Here is a 15,864-nt window from a genome sequence, read left to right as displayed (position 1 = left end):
ACACCAAAGCCATGACAGGTAGATTAGCTTTTTGACTGGTCCCCCTGCATGCTGTCAGGAAGTTCACACACCAAAGCCATGACAGGTAGATTAGCTTTTTGACTGGTCCCCCTGCATGCTGTCAGCAAGTTTACACACCAAAGCCATGACAGGTAGATTAGCTTTTGACTGGTCCCCTGCATGCTGTCAGCAAGTTCACACTCACAGCCTAAACCAAAACACAACCAAATGACAACCAAACAACAAGCTTTGAGTCACAACTGGTGACTTACCAGCCCATCTCTCCCAGTCTGAAGGGCCTGAATACCACTGCTTCTATGGCTATTTGACTCCCCTGTGTTGGCGATGTCTACTACCTCTGGACCTAATCCTTGCCTGGACTCGAATGCCCTCTTTGCCCCAGCCAGCTCCTCCATCAGCCGGTCTCGGTCATCTTGGAGGCTGGCCATGGACCTAGAGAAAGCCGACACCTTACTGCTATACGTGTCGTTTTCCAGGGAGACCCGTTGGAGCTGCCCTTCCTTCTCTGACAAGGCCACAGACAGCTCGTCTACCAGTGAAGTGAGCTGGGAGGGAGCATCTTTGCTCTCTAGAGCAGAGAGTTTCTGTACCAGTATGTGTCTCTCTTTGGCCAAGGTGGCCAGCTCCGAGGTCGTGTCGCCTAGATGTCTCTCCACCTTGGTCATGGCCCCCTGGGTCTCTCGGAGCTCCTCGTCGTATCGGTTCCGGAGGATCTTGAAGTCCTCGATGAGCTGGTCGCGGTCGTTCTGCAAGGCGGCCATGGCTTTACCCAGAGACTCGTTCTGAGACTTCAGGTCCGTGCTTTGGACTCTAGCATCGGACAGCAGCTTCTCAGTTTGCATCAGGTCCCTGGCCAGCTCAGCAACCCTCTGGTCAGCGGTCTCCTTCTCGTTTCTCATCAGTTCGACTTCTTGTTCAAAGGCATCGAGCTCGCTGTTGTACTTGTCCTCTGCCTCTCCCAGTTTCTTCTCAGTCTCACACTCCAGGAGCTGCAGGCTGCCTTTCCAGTCATCCGCTGCCACTTTCTGAGCAAACAGTTTTTGCTGGAGGTCGTTACATTCCGCAGATTTGGCTGCCACGGCATGCTGCAAGTCGGCAATCACTTTTCCTTTATTCGTTTCTTGCATTCCCTTATTCAGGGTAAATATGTTAGCTTCCAGATCAGTGACCTGTGTTTGAAGTTTGGAATTCGCAGCTTTTAAGGCATCGCTTGCCTCTCCTTCCCTCTCGAGTTCCAGAAGGGTCTTCCGGTTCTGCTTTTCAGCTGTGGCTTTTTGGTTTTCCAGGTTTTTGATGGCATCTTGCTGCTTCCTGAGCAACTCTTTCAACTGGCTGTCCTTCAAGGACAGGACCTGATTCAAGTCTTCTCTATATCTGATCAGCTGTGCCTTGAGCATGGCATTCTCAGAGTTCAGATCATCCATCTGGTGAAGGAGAGTCCTAATCTCGTGTTTAAGGCCCTTGGTTGCACTGAGGTCTCCTTCAGCCGACCCCTCCTTGCCTTGCATTACAGTCTGATTCCTTGCCTCAGACATCCTATATTCTGACATCAAACGCTCTCTCTCTGTCTGCAAGGAGACCATGGAGTTCCTGAATGTTTCCATCTGAGCAGCCATTTTTTCCTTTTCCTGAATGGACTTGTCAACTTTCATTTGAAGGGATTTTACTTTGTTCTCCAGCCTTCTGAACTCCTTGTCAGCTTTCTCCCTTTCATAGTACAAGGCAGATAGTCTGTCCTCGTAGCCTTCAACCTGGGCACGGTGATTAGCTTGCAGCTGTTCTAGATACCCAGACATCTGTCCATCTCTGGAGGACAGCAGAGAGGAGATTTCTGCATCTTTGTTCTGCAGGAGTGACTTCAGGTGCAGTGAAATGGCCTCCTGTTTCTCAAAATCAACTTGAAGCATGTCACTGTGAGACTGCGAGAGGAGTAGCTGAGACTCTGTGTCTAAGAGTGTATTTTCCAGCTGCTGGAGATCAAACTCCATTTTAGATGTGGAATCTACACTGCCAGTGAGATGTCTGTTGAGTGCACTCCTATCCTGTTCTAATCTCTCAACCTGGTCACTCAGTTCCTGCAACTGTTGATTCAGGAGCTCCACGGTTTCGTTAAGCTCTCTATTGCTGGCACCCATTATAAACAACTGCCTCTGCTGAGCTGTGGCAGCTACTGTGTAATCACCAAGTGTCCTTTCGAGCCTCGACTTGGTTACCTGCAGTTCAGTTATCTCCTTCTCCTTCACTCGAATGTCTTCAAGGAATCTCGTTATGACAAAGCCCTGTTCTAGAAGCTGGCTGTCCTTCTCATGCAAGGTATTTAGGAACATATCATTCCACTGTTTCACAGCATCGGTACCCTGAGGACTAGAGGACAGGGCTGCTAACTTAGCCAAATTAGTGTCAGCCTCTCTCTTCAGAGTATTCATCTGTAAATCTTGAGAATCTATTTTCCTCTTCAATTCTAAAACTACCTGACTCTCCTTCTCCTTGGAACCCAGAAGTTCCTCTATATGTTGCTGTAAAATTACCTCCCTCTCCATGAAAATACTCTTTTGCTGCTCAGCTACATGCTGTAGTGCTTTAGTTCTCTCCATGACCTGACATTCTGATTGATTGTTCTTTTCTGATACTACCTCAACCAATTGGTCTTTTTCAGAGCTAATGTTTGTCAAATCTTTCTTTGCCTCATTGAGAAGGTTCTTGTGTGTGGTAAGCTCAGCTTCAAGATGCCTCCTCCCTTCTTCTAGACAAGATATCCTCTCTGTCATTTCCCTCAGCTCCTTCTCCACCTGTTCATGCGCTGACTCTGAAGCCTTCAGAGACCTTTCTAGGTCTAAAATCAGCTCCTGGTATTTGATGGAGTCATGTTGCAAATGATTGATTTCATGATGCTTTTCTTTCAGCAGTTCCTGTAGCTCCTTCTTTATATTTCTGGAGCCCTCATTGCCTCTCTGGAACATTTTGAGTTTCTCCTCAAACTCCTTAACCAACTTCAGCTGCTGTTCCTCCTTCTCCTGGCAAACCTGAGTAGCCTTCTCTTTGCTCTCAGTCAATTGAGAGGAGAACTGTGTGTTCTGGGCTTGGAGAACATTGACTGTCTCTGTCAGTTCATCAATTCTTTCAGCGTTTTTGAGGATCACTATCTCCAAATATTCATTCTCATTTTTTACTTTGTCCGAGATCTCTTGGACATTTTCAAGCTCCTCTTGTAATATAGACTTGTCGTCCTCCAAGATCCTGACCTTCTCATTTAGGCTGGTGGTCTCTTGGCTGTGTCTGTTGATAATTTCTTGGAGCTCTGAGATTGCATCGTCTTTTTCTCCCAATTCCTTTTCATGCTTATTCTGCATTTGTTTAATTCTTTCAGAGAGAGTTTCTTTCCCCTTTTGCGTTAATTTATTGATTTCCTGTTGGGAAGCAAGTTCTGTCTTCTGTGACTCAATCTGGGCAGTCAGTGAATTATTCAAAATGAGTGCATCATCTAGTTTAAGCTGCATGTTTTGCTCACATGCTTTTGATTCGGTGGGCCACTTTTCTAATGAACAGGTTGCTTCTTTGAGTGCCTCTGCGAGACTGCCATTGTTGAGCTGAATCTCTGTTAGCTTCCTTCTGAGTGCTTCTGAGGACTCTACAAGGCTGTGGATCTCTGCTTCCAAGTGGTTGTTTTTAATAGTCAACTCTTCAACTGTGGCTTTCTGCTTATCATCAAACTCTAGCAAGTCTATTCTGATTTGTTTATTCTCCTCCTCCAGCTCTTCCATTTTCAGCTGCTTCGCCTTAGTAAACTTTCTCATCTTCTCTTTAATTTTCTCATTTTCATCCTCCATCTCCCCAACTTGTTTCTCCAGATTCTCCCTCTCAGCTTCAGATTTGTGTGCTTTAACGAGCGCTTCTTGTCTCTCTCTTCTTGCCCCCTCCAATAGTTGTCTCATCTTGTCCATTTCGCTACTGACATTCTCGTACGCTTGTAAAAGTGACTCATACTCCTGTTTCAGCTCTGTATGCTTAGATTTCCACTCTGACAACTCATCCGTCTGCGAGTCTTTCAGGGACTCAAGCTGACACGAAAATGCCTGTTTCTGTTGGGTGATATTTTCTATGGTGAGTTTGAGGCTTTCACAGGCTGCAGATAAATTGTGATTATCATTGAGGATGCGATCAACCTCGGCAATGAGCTTCTCTTTCTCCCTGCTCAGGGATGATACAGAACTCTCCAGGTCCTCTTTTTGTTGTTTCAACTTGGCAACAGACATTTCCAGTACAGTGGATGATGCCCCAATTTCTTCATTTTTAGCTGAGAGTATACGCATTTGTTCCTTCAGAGAGCTATTATCTTTCAAGATTTCTTTCCTGGAAACTAAGGCTGCTTGAAGCTTCCTGGTGAGAAGTGCTGTTTTGCTTTGGTTGCCCTGATCCTTTGTTTTGCTGGCATCTTCTTGAGACCTCTGCTGAAGCTCATCAACTTCAGTCCTCATCTTTTCCATGGCAACTTCGTGAAGGTGAATCTGCCGCTGCAGTTGCTGTTCCAAGGCAGCAATAAGCTCTTCCTTTTCCATGGCCTGAGACTGAGAAATCACCAGGGCATCATCTCTTTCCTTGAGACTCATCTCATGTTCTTCAGGGGATATCTTAAGATACTGGACCTCCTTCCCAATTACCCCAATCTGTTCAGAGGATTTATCCTGCAAACCAGGTATCTTTTGAAGAAGCTCCTCATGTACTTTTCCAGCTTCCTTTAGCTGAGCATCCAGCATGGCAACTTCACAGTTTAATTGTTCTATGACCATGAAGGCGCTTTCTTTCTCCTGCTGTAGTGATTCCATGTGCAGCTTAAGACTTTCCATTTCAGCCTGGGACTCTGCAGAATGGGACTGTGCTTTTTCAAGCTCCACTTTTAGCTGTTCCTTTTCTTCACAGAGTTGCTGTTGAGTTTCAGCCCAAGTGTTTTGGAGGATTTGAAGTTCAGACGATTGCTGGGCGATGGTAGTGAGTGCATTCTCCAGCTCTCCTTTCATTCGATCCCTGTCCTCTATTAGTTCTTTGCTTTCACTTATAAATTTGTGCGACTGGGATTCTTTCTCACCAACAAGTGCTTCTAAGGTGTGTTTTAGCTCCTCCACTGTGGTTTGTAATGGGCCCAACTGGTTCTGCAGCACCAGGTGGTCATCTACCATAGTTTGTTTTTCCTGCTGGTGCAGCTGCTCGGCCATCTCCACTGCTTGTTGCTGTCTTGCGAGCTCTTCCATCTTCTCCTTTATCTCTGCATGGGCTTTTTCAAGTTGACTTTCTGTGCAGCTCATTCGCTCAGATAATGCTTTGGACTTCTGTTCCAGTGCTATGAGAACCTTGTCCTTATTTGCCAACTCAGAGGACATGCTTTCCAGTTTGAAGTGAAGGGTTTCTAGCTCTGCTTGATATGATGAGGCATGGACTTGACTCTCCCTCTCTGATAGGGATATGTTGAGGTCTTGAAGAGTTTTATCCCGTTCCTGTACAAGCAGTCTTAGGGTCTCCAATTCACCTAGCTGAGAGACTGAGGCCTGACTGATTTCTTCAAATTTCCTGACCTTCTGGTCGTAACTTAACTGGACAGCATTAAGGTCATTGGTCTGCTGACAGTGTTGTTCCAGGAGTGCTTTATAATCATCTTTTAATTCTGAAAGCTCTTGGGTGAACTTTTTCTCACTTTCTTGAGACTTCTTTATAGTCTCTTTTCGTGCCAGTAAAGCAGCTTGAGCCTTTTTCTGCATCATTGCCTTTTCTTGCTTCACCTTCGTTAACTCGTTTTCAATGTCAACAGCTGTCGCACTGGAGCTTGACATGTCCTCCTTCAAACTCTCCTCGCTCTTTCTCATATCCTCTTGAAGCTTCTCTAACCTCAGCATCATACCACTTTTCTCCTGTTCAAAAGCCTCGTCTTTCTCAGAGATGATGGAATTAAGTTGATCAATGATGATGCTCTTTTCATTGAGATTATGCAGAGCTGTTGTCAAACTTGCTTCTTGTTCATCTAGTTTCGCTTGCAAAGTTTGCATATTTATTTCAAAATGTTCTACAAGACTGTCTCGCACTGTTAAGACCTTGGCCAGTTCTAGGAGTTCACCCTCTTTCTGATTAACTTGCCATTTAATATCTGCAACAATGTCTTCATGCTCTTTTGTAGTAGCTTGAGCTTGTAAAGTGAGTTCTTGCAACCTATCCTGTAAGCCTGAAATCTCAATTCCTTTATTCACATTCTGCTCTATTTGATGTTCATGCTCCTCTATTTTCTTCAATAGTTCTTTCCTTACAACCAGAGCAGCTTGGAGCTTCTTTTTCAAGACCTCTTTTTCTTTGGTTAACTTAGTGAGCTGAGTGTTGAGATGATCCTTTTCTTTAACCAAATCTCCATTCTCCAAATCCTTGGTCTCAAGTTCACTTTGAGAGCGTGACAGATGAGCTTTGCTCTCTTCTAGTTGCGAGAACATATGTTCAAGCTGTTTCATAGAGCTACTTTGTGCATTTTCCAAGCTTTCCAGCTGCGAGAGGAAATTACTATTTTCCTCTGCGTATTTCATTCTTTCGTTTGAGGCGGATTCAATTACCTGTGCTACTGAAGCATCTTTCTCCCTCAACTGTTGACTGAGACCTGCTAGCAATTCCTTCTGGTGACTTATTTGGATGGTCATGCAGCTGACCTGCTCATCTTTCGTTTGGATGTCACTAAGTAGAGCTGTCTGTTTAATACCTGCCTCTCTCAGATTTTCAGTCTCAGTTTGGAGCTGTGCATGAAGGTGCTGTATATTTTCTTGAAATAAAACATTCTGTTGATTCTTACCTTGATAGCCCATTTCTTTATCGTTAAGGGTACACTCTGTCCGTTTCAACAATTCCGAAACTTCATTTAATTCACCCCTCAAAGAATCTACCTCACACTGATGTCTTTCTCTCAACTGTTTGAGCATAGTCTGTAGGGAGACATTTTCCTCCTCTAAAGCAACTAATCTATCAGACATGGTTAGTGACAATACAGACAAATCTTTGTCAGAACACTCTTTGCTGACCTCTAATTGTCTTAACTCACTTTCCATATCTTGAAGAGCCTGCCTCAATTCAATATTATGCTGGTCTTTTTCCTTAACAGATACTAAGATGTTTTCAGTCTGAACCCTGGATGTGGATGCCTCTACCTCTTTCGCTTTAAGCAGATCTGAACCCTGTCTAATTGCTGTTGCTGCCTCTGCCAACTTTTCATGCAAACTATCTAGGTCTTGTTTCAATGCTTGAACTTTAAAATCTTTTGACTTCATTTCATTTTCAACACTTTTCAACTGCTCCGCAATGAGATATTTATCCTGCGTCTCTCTATCCAGGACCGATAGCCACTCCTTCTCAGAGTCCTGAAGAGTTTGCCCTATCTTTTGAATGTCTGATTTCAATCTGGTGATTTCTTCACCTTTGACACTAACCTCAACCTGTAGTCTTTCCTTCTCAGCCACCATTTTCTCCATGACTTCATTCATGCTGCTGGATTGCTGCTGCTTTTGGAGATGCAACTGCTCCTGCATTGTTTGTATCTGGCTGCTGTAGCTCTTGCCGTGTTCATTTCTCTCAATTATGAGTTTCTGAACTTCTTGCTGCAGACGTTCTTTTTCACTGATTGCTGCATCCAGCCGCTGTTGATTTTCTTGCTTTGACAGAGCTATCTCCTCTCTTAGCTTCTTATTTTGCTCTTCTAGTTTCTGCATTTCTGACACTACGTGCTCTGCCTGTTTCACCTGGGCTGTGTACTGACTGTTAATGGCATGAAGAGACATCTCTCTCTGCTCAAGATTTTCTGTCAGTGCATTTACCTGAGCAGCCACATGCAAATACTGAGATTTTAGTCTCTCAATTTCGACAGTGAATGTTGAGGTGCTCCTTTGATGGGTAGCAAGGGCGTCTTCCTTTTGTTTTGAAAGGTCGACATTCAGTGTTTGGATTTGCCGAAGGTCTTGACGTAGCAAGGAAGACTCATTCCTCAGCACCTCTATGGTGCTTTCTGCTGCCTGAACTGTGCCGTTGCTTTCACTGAGGGACTTGTTAAGACTGGACATCTCCTCGGCCCTTTGAGAAAGCATCGTCCGAGCTTCCTGGAGCTCCTCTAAATGAGTAGCATACTTCTCCTGAAGATTTACAAAGGCACTTTGGTTCTCCTCTGCCGACTGGCTGAGGCTTGCAGACTTAGTGGAGAGTTCCTGAATCTGATCCTGCAGTTGTGACACCAACTCTGTGCTCTCCATGAACTGGGTTTTGAAGAGGGCTGCTTCATCTGCCCTTCTCTGCAGCTCCTGAAGGGCCTTTGACTGGTCCATAACGGCAGTCCCTCTTTCCTCTAAGGCTTGTTGAAGTCGTGCCACTTCAGAGGACTGGGCACTGAGGCTACTATTGAGCTTTGAAACAGACTCTTGGAGATGTGAAAGCTGCTCTTTTAAGCACTCACATTCTGCATCTTTGGTATTGAGCTTTGAAACAGACTCTTGGAGATGTGAAAGCTGCTCTTTTAAGCTCTCACATTCTGTATCTTTGGTTTTGAGTTTTGAATTTAGGCTTTCACTAACAGCTGAGGAGGTGCTTTGTGCCTCAAGGATGAACTTGACTTTCTCTTTCAGGGTCTCTTTTAACAGAGATGACTCAGAGGTCAAGCTGTCAACTTGACCTCTGAGCTGTGTGGTGGAATCCTCCAGCTCTGAAACATATGTCCTTAAACTCACATAATCATCAACTTTCTGCTTAAGCTGTGCCTCTTGTTCTTCAAGCCTCCCACTGAGCTGATTACTCTGTTCCACCGCATTACGCAGATCACCCTGAAGCTGTTTCATTGTTTCCGCACTTGAATTCAGCTGGGTTTTGAAATCCTCAGATTCTAAGGTGAACTTCTCTCTGAGCAGACTCAGCTGTTTCTCCGCCTCATGCAGCGAAACATCTTTGTCTTGAAGGCTTTTCTGAAGACTCTGAGCTTGTGTCTGCAGCTCAGTGATGGCCTGGCTCATCTGACCCTCCCCCTCTACTGACTTAGTTTGCAACTGCTTAATAAACATCTCCTGCTGTTTTAGGGACTCACCTCTCTGCTGCAAATTCAAACCTAAGCTATCCCTGTCCGAGCAGGCTGCTGTCAGTTGCTTTGTTAAATTAGACACATAACTGTCCCTGTTAGAAATCTCTGCCTTGAGAACTGAAATCTCTTCAAGTTTCTTGGATGCCTCTGTGACAGAGTTTTTGAGTTCGGTTTTTAGTCTGACATTCTGTTCATTCAATGCTTGGATGTTGTCCCTAAGATCTAATATCTCAGTTTGCCTCTGTTCCATCTCTTCCCTTAGCTTCTTGTTTTCTGCTGCGTGGTTCTCCAGAGTGGTCTTCAGCTCTGTATTTTCAGACTCCAACTTCGCACTGCTCTCGTTTATGACACCAAGCTGACTGCTTAGTGACTTCAATGACTCGTTCCTCTGGTTCAGCTCATCTTTGTGGTTTTCACAGTCCTGTGTCATTTGTCTGAAGGTCTCTTCTTTTTCTTCCAGATGCTGAGTCAGTTGTGAGCATTGCCCTTCAAGTGATTTAGTCTCGCCCTGCAGTTGATTAAGTTTATTCTGTAAAGAGCTCCACTCCTCTGCTTTCTGCTGCAACATGGTGTCTTTCTCTGATAGCCCAGATTTCAGTGCGGTCCCCTGCTCCTGTAATAAAGCCAATGTCTCCTGGAGTTGCGACAACTCTCTCTGCTGGGCCTCTAATTGTGAGTTTTGATTTCTGATAGTCTTCTCTTTTTCGGTTATGTTGTTGTTCAGTTGATCAAGTTGGGTGTTCAAGCTGTCAACTTGGTCTTGTGAATGTGCAAGTGCCTCTTCACTCCCTCTAAGCAATTTGGTGAGATTAGTACATTTATTTGTTTTGTCCAGCAAACTCTCTGAAACAGTCTGTTTGTTTTGCTCTAGGACATTGTTGAGTTCCTCTACTGCTACACTGAGCTCCTTTTTGTCTTTCAGTAGCCCTTCAATCATTTTGCAGTTTTCTGAATGTTGCATTTCAAAATTGGAAAGTTTATCTTTCAGTAAGTTCTTCTCCTTGCTTAATTCAGAAATGGACTCCGACTGTAAAGCTAATTCCTGTTGCAGTATCTGCTTCTCCTCTGTCAGACTGTTCAGTTGTGAGCACAGGTTTGTGTTCTGCTCAAGAGTCACATTTACCCTTCTATCAAGCTCAGATGCAATGTGCATTTGCTGGGCAAGTTCCTGATCTCTTATCTCATAAGCAGCTCGGAGTTGTTGGTTTTGCTCACTCAGTGCCTGGATGTGACTGTGGAGGCCAACCACCTCAGCTTGCCTCTGTTCCATCTCATGCCTCAGCTTGTTGTTTTCTGCTCCGTGGTTCTCCAGAGTGGTTTTCAGCTCTGTATTTTCAGACTCCAACTTCGCACTGCTCTCGTTCATGACACCAAGCTGACTGCTTAGTGACTTCAATGACTCATTCCTCTTGTTAAGCTCGGCTTTGTGGTTTTCACAGTCCTGTGTCATTTGTCTGAAGGTCTCTTCTTTTTCTTCCAGACACTGGGTCAGTTGTGAGCATTGTCCTTTAAGTGATTTAGTCTCACCCTGTAGCTTGGATAGAAGCTTTTTCTGCTGCCCAAGTTTATTCTGTAAAGAGCTACACTCATCTGATTTCTGCTGCAATACGGTGTCTTTCTCCGTGAGCCCAGTTTTCAGGGCAGTCTCCTGCTCCTGCAGTAAATACATTGTTTCCTGGAGTTGCGAAAGCTGGCTCTGCTTTGTCTCTACTTGTGAGTTTTGATCAGTGACAAACTTCTCTTTTTCAGCAATTTTGTGATGGAACTGCTCCACTTGAGTGTTCAAACTGTCAATTTGCACCTGTAAACGGGCAACTGTCTCCTCCCTTTCCCTGAGTGTTTTAGTTAGAAGAATACATTCATTTGTTTTCTCAAATAGACTCTCGGAAATTGACTGTTTATTTTGCTCCAGGACCCTGTTCAGTTCATTGGCTCTAACACTCAGCTCCTCCTTGTCTTTCAGAAGCCCTTCAATGACTTTTCTGTTTTCTGAATGCTGTGTTTCGAAGTCAGAGACTTTGTTTCTCAGAGAATCCCTTTCATCTGTCATCTCTGAAATGGATTTCTGCTTTCCAGCTACATCCTGTTGCAACCTCTGATTCTCCTCTCTGAGGCCATTTTTTTGAGAGTTCAAACTGCTGTTAAGTTCAAGAGCTGCCGTAGATGTTTTATTAAGCTCATCTACAAGCTGCTTTTGAGACTTAAGTTCATCTGCCTTCTCCTTCAGGTCAGCTTGCAGTTGTTGTTTTTCAGTCTTCATGTTTTTCAAGAGCTTCTTCATATTTGAGATATTTTCCAATTTAACCTGCAGGTCTTTCGCCAACTTCTCCTTTTCAGAATCTCTGACTTGCAGTTCTGTGTTAAATTTCTGTTGCTCTACTTCGGCCTCTTCCTGGATGGCCCTGAGTTTTTCCTCAAGAGAGGATATTGTCTCCAGTTTTTCTTGCATATCTTTTTTCAACTGTACCTGACACTCTGTCTGCTTCTCTAGCTGGTTGGACAGGGTCTTAAGGTCATCATTGTGTTTGGACACCTCTGCGTTAAGCTTGTTCCGTTCCTCCTTGACCGATTTTAGTTCTTTCTCATACGTCTGCTCCTTGTCCTGGAGCTGGTCTTTCAGTGTCTTGCTGGATGTACTTGCTTCCCTCAACTGAGAGATGAGACCCTCGGACTCCTGTAGTTTCTGGGAAGCAACAGTCACATGCTCCTTCAGTGAAGAGATCTGAGTTTCGCACTCTAAGAGATGATTACGATGGCCCACGTTGTGCTGCTGGATCTCCCCTCGAAGTTCCAGGATGGTCCGCTTGTCCTCTTCCACTTGCTTCCTCAGCTCCTCCACCTCTACTGTCCTCGACTCCTTCTCCTCTTTGGCCTTGCTCAGCTCAGTCTCTGCATCCTTCAGCAGTTCCACCAGCTCTGCCGTCCTGGTGTACAGAGCCTGCTGGTCCGAGTTCTGAGAGTCTTTGATGATCTCTGCCTCCCGCTCCGATTTAGTGAGGGCGGTCTCGATGCGAACCAGGTCCTCCTCCTTGTGCTTAATCTCCTGCTTCAGCACCATGATCTGCTCTGCGTACTCCGCCATGTTGCCCGAGAGGGCTAAGATCTCCTTGTCCTTGTCTGAGAGGACATCTCTGAGGTTATCAATCTCCCGTTCACAGCTTTGAAGGTTGTGGATCAGCTGAGACCTTTCTTCCAGATGGGTGGTGTTCAACTTGTCCAGTTCATCGTTTGTCTGATCCAGGTCATTTTGAAGAGTGTTTATTGTGGCCTCTTGTTTCTGTGTCTACGGGTTTGGAAAAAATACAAATATGTTACTGGAGGAAGAAATCTCCTAAAGTACTGTCAATATCACTGCCATTTAATGAGTGTGAAGGTAATAGTTTGCATAAACTATTAAATCTGAGATAAACATGTCTTCAGGTTTCTTATATGCAAAAACTCTAACCTGAATTCCGATTAATATTAATATTTCATCACAGTATTTAAGCCATGGTAGTCATATCCCGAAAACCTTACCTTCTCTTTAAGCACACTCAGCTTATGTGTGAGATCTGCAACCGATGTCTTCAGTTCTGAACACTGTTTTTCAAAGGTACTGCATTTTGTGGAGACTTCAGTGAGCTGAAAGAAGAAAAGAAGATGTCATGACTTACTATAAAACAGATTTGACTATTAATTGATCGCCAAAACAGGCTACTGTAGTTACATTGTTCTCAGATTGAAGCAGCTTGTCGGCGACCTCTTTGTGCTGCGCCTCCTTTTCCATTAAAGAATCTCGGAGGCTGTCGATGAGCTCCAGTTTCTCAGAGGTCTTGACTAATGTGTTCTCCTTCTCTATAAGAGAGGTTTCGAGACACTCTTGGGTGTCACTCAGTCTAAAAGGCATCAAAGAGAAAGGAGATGTTTTAAAGGTTACAAATGAGGACATGATGATAATCTTACATTCTCCAATGCAAAATAGCACAAACACATGATCATCATCAGTGCACAACTTTACCCATACTTGATGGTATTTGTTTGTTAGTAACTTGCATATGACTGCAGTTAGATGCATGGAGCCAAACCTTTCAGTACAAAAACCTTACATTCCTTTTTACCCTTAAATGAGTAACTGGCACTGGATACAAATTTGGGAAATGAACCAGTTTACCAGTTGTGTGTGTGACCCGTGACCTTTTTTGAATTGTGTGGGGTTACCCTTTGAGCTGCTCGTTGAGGCTGGTGACCAGGAGATGGTGTTTCTCTGCATCCCTGCTCTGCTGGCTCCGAAGGCTGGCCAGCTGACCCTGTAGTCTCTCGGACTCGTTCTGTGGGGAGGAGAGGGAAGGTTTAACATGGTTTGGAGAAAAGATCAGAGTAAAGCCGGTAGGAAGCTCACTCCATCTCACTGCACACATATTGACCCAAAATACTACTCTCTTTCTTCTATGTGCAGTGTTAGGGTTAGTCCAAACAACACAGCATAAAAGGAACATTTCAGCTTTCAGGACATTTTGGCTTAGTATCATTTCTATTATCTATTTTGCCTTTCTTAGGGTAAAAAAATGCTTTGAACTTGGCCTGATTAGAATTGTTATATACTTTTGTATGCTCCTTATATGATGGTTGAACAATTAACCAACCAAGTGAGTTTGTTCTCCACACCGAGTGAATTTGTGGCCAAAATATGCTCAACATAGCACTCACTTATTAGAAGACTGATCGCAAGCCGTGAACACAGAACAAACAAGCCAAAGGATTAGCCTTCACCGCCGGAGGTGCTCTCTCTAGCGCACACAAACACTAACACACCTGGGAAACCCAAAATGGACGCCTTTCTTCATCTACATCAAACGTCACCTGTGTTAGAGGGGTCTGTTACAAAATCCTAGTCCTCGGGAGGAAACATGCAATGAACTGAATAGTACAAATGAATTCAGTAAAAAGTCAATCCAAAAGCAAAACAAACTCCCAAACACAAAGGAGAACTTATCAGATGCAAAATGTTGATAATGGGAGCAGCTGACAAAGTTACAATATAAAGGGGTTAGATTTCCACTACCTCAGGAACTGGCACAGGTAAGTAAACCCCAGTTTACAGTTTACAGGTAAGTAAACCCCAGTCAGTTATGTGCTTCTTTTTATTAACAGACCAGGAGGTATAGGAGGGTATAAGAGGGTAATATATGGTGAGTGGTATGGAAGTGTGAGAGGGGAGAAAGAAACATCCCTTAAGTCAGTGGTTCCTAAACAGTGGGGTTCGTAAACTGTGGGGTTCCCCCCCAACATTTTTTTTTTTATATATTATTTTTAGGGAACTCAGTCCGGCTATCAACTTACTCTTGAAAGTTGTAATTATAGAATGGACAAGGGGACATTTCGAATTGGGTAGTAAATTATCAGTATTCCTCTTGTCATGTCGGTCATTGTATACCTTGGAGATCTATTTATAACAGAAATGTCCAGATCAACTAGCAAATGTCAGCTAATGTTTTTTTGCTAGGTGTTTTAGCACAGATTTTGTAGTAATGTTCGAGTCACTCAAATATTACATGAAATGACATTAGACATGGCAGTGGGGCAAAAAAGTATTTAGTCAGCCACCAATTGTGCAAGTTCTCCCACTTAAAAAGATGAGAGAGGCCTGTAATTTTCATCAGACAAAATTAGAAAAAAAATCCAGAAAATCACATTGTAGGATTTTTTATGAATTTATTTGCAAATTATGGTGGAAAATAAGTATTTGGTCAATAAAATAAGTTTATCTCAATACTTTGTTATATACCCTTTGTTGGCAATGACAGAGGTCAAACGTTTTCTGTAAGTCTTCACAAGGTTTTCACACACTGTTGCTGGTATTTTGGCCCACAGCAAGCAAATTAGCTTTAAAACCGCAACATTTTCTCTACAACCCATGACAAAATGTGTAGAATTTCAGGAAATAAGCTTTAAACCTGCAAAATGTATGAACCGTTTGTGTCATGAACAGTACTTGTGCCAATAGAAACAGACGTGGGATGTTCCCCCAATGCTGGAACGGGGACCTGAGTAAAAAAGTTTAGGAACCCCTGCTTTAAGTGTCTTTATGGAGGCTATCTTGGTACAGTGTGGCATTCTGCAAGGTGCATGTGGTTCTGAAACGTATACAAGGCGTGAGATATCAGTGTCCAACCAGGTCTGTGAGACATGAGAGTTTACCTGTAGGGACTCGATGCGAGCCTGCAGCTGCAGCCGGTCCTCAAGGTCCTGACAGCGGTCCTCCAGTCCTAGGATCTGTTCCTGCAGCTGGTTCCTCTCCAGCTCCAACTCCTCCACTACCGACCGCAGGCCACCTGCAAGGGCAGTCGCATAGACAAGAAAGAGAAAAATCAACTCAATGGTTGAGAAATCTGGTAATTATCTATCATGATCAACAATAGTTAGCGAAAATGGATGCAAATTGTAATCATAGAAACAGCCCTTTATACAGTCACAACTGAAACATTTCCATGCAAACATATTGTTGTGATGGATTACAATGTTTATGATAGTTGGCCTGCTACTTGCCCCATGCAAGGTCACCGGTTTTTGGACATTTATTTCTATTTTTTGTCCCATTAAAAACCATGAACCTTTCAACACAGTGAATGTGTCAAACACAAGGGGAGATAAGAGGAAAAAGAAGAACAGACAGGGCATGCCAAACACTCACCACGGACGGGGGAAACTCTCCACCTAAATTCATATGAACTGACAAGAGTTCAATGCATTCCACATGGACCAACATCGTAGCCAAATACTAGCCAGTT

At 43.9% G+C, this 15,864-nt stretch overlaps 1 protein-coding gene across 7 annotated transcripts in view; it reads right to left on the bottom strand.

Annotated features, from left to right (window-relative positions):
• The window catches only part of LOC110506188 (golgin subfamily B member 1), a 52,028-nt gene that overhangs the window by 15,218 nt on the left and 20,946 nt on the right, over positions 1-15,864 (bottom strand). For 5 of the 7 annotated variants that reach the window (XM_036981285.1, XM_036981288.1, XM_036981287.1 and 2 more), the window contains exons 17-21: positions 15,275-15,408; positions 13,295-13,404; positions 12,804-12,972; positions 12,614-12,718; positions 7,470-12,380 (exon numbers count right to left, since the gene is read on the bottom strand). In XM_036981285.1, coding sequence (XP_036837180.1) covers positions 7,470-12,380; positions 12,614-12,718; positions 12,804-12,972; positions 13,295-13,404; positions 15,275-15,408 — 5,429 coding nt within the window. The other 2 variants (XM_036981290.1, XM_036981291.1) reach the window with 2 other exon arrangements.

The sequence above is a fragment of the Oncorhynchus mykiss genome, chromosome 6 (genome assembly GCF_013265735.2).
Source record: "Oncorhynchus mykiss isolate Arlee chromosome 6, USDA_OmykA_1.1, whole genome shotgun sequence".
Lineage (NCBI taxonomy): Eukaryota > Metazoa > Chordata > Actinopteri > Salmoniformes > Salmonidae > Oncorhynchus > Oncorhynchus mykiss.
This window is presented reverse-complemented; position numbering and strand designations above follow the sequence as displayed.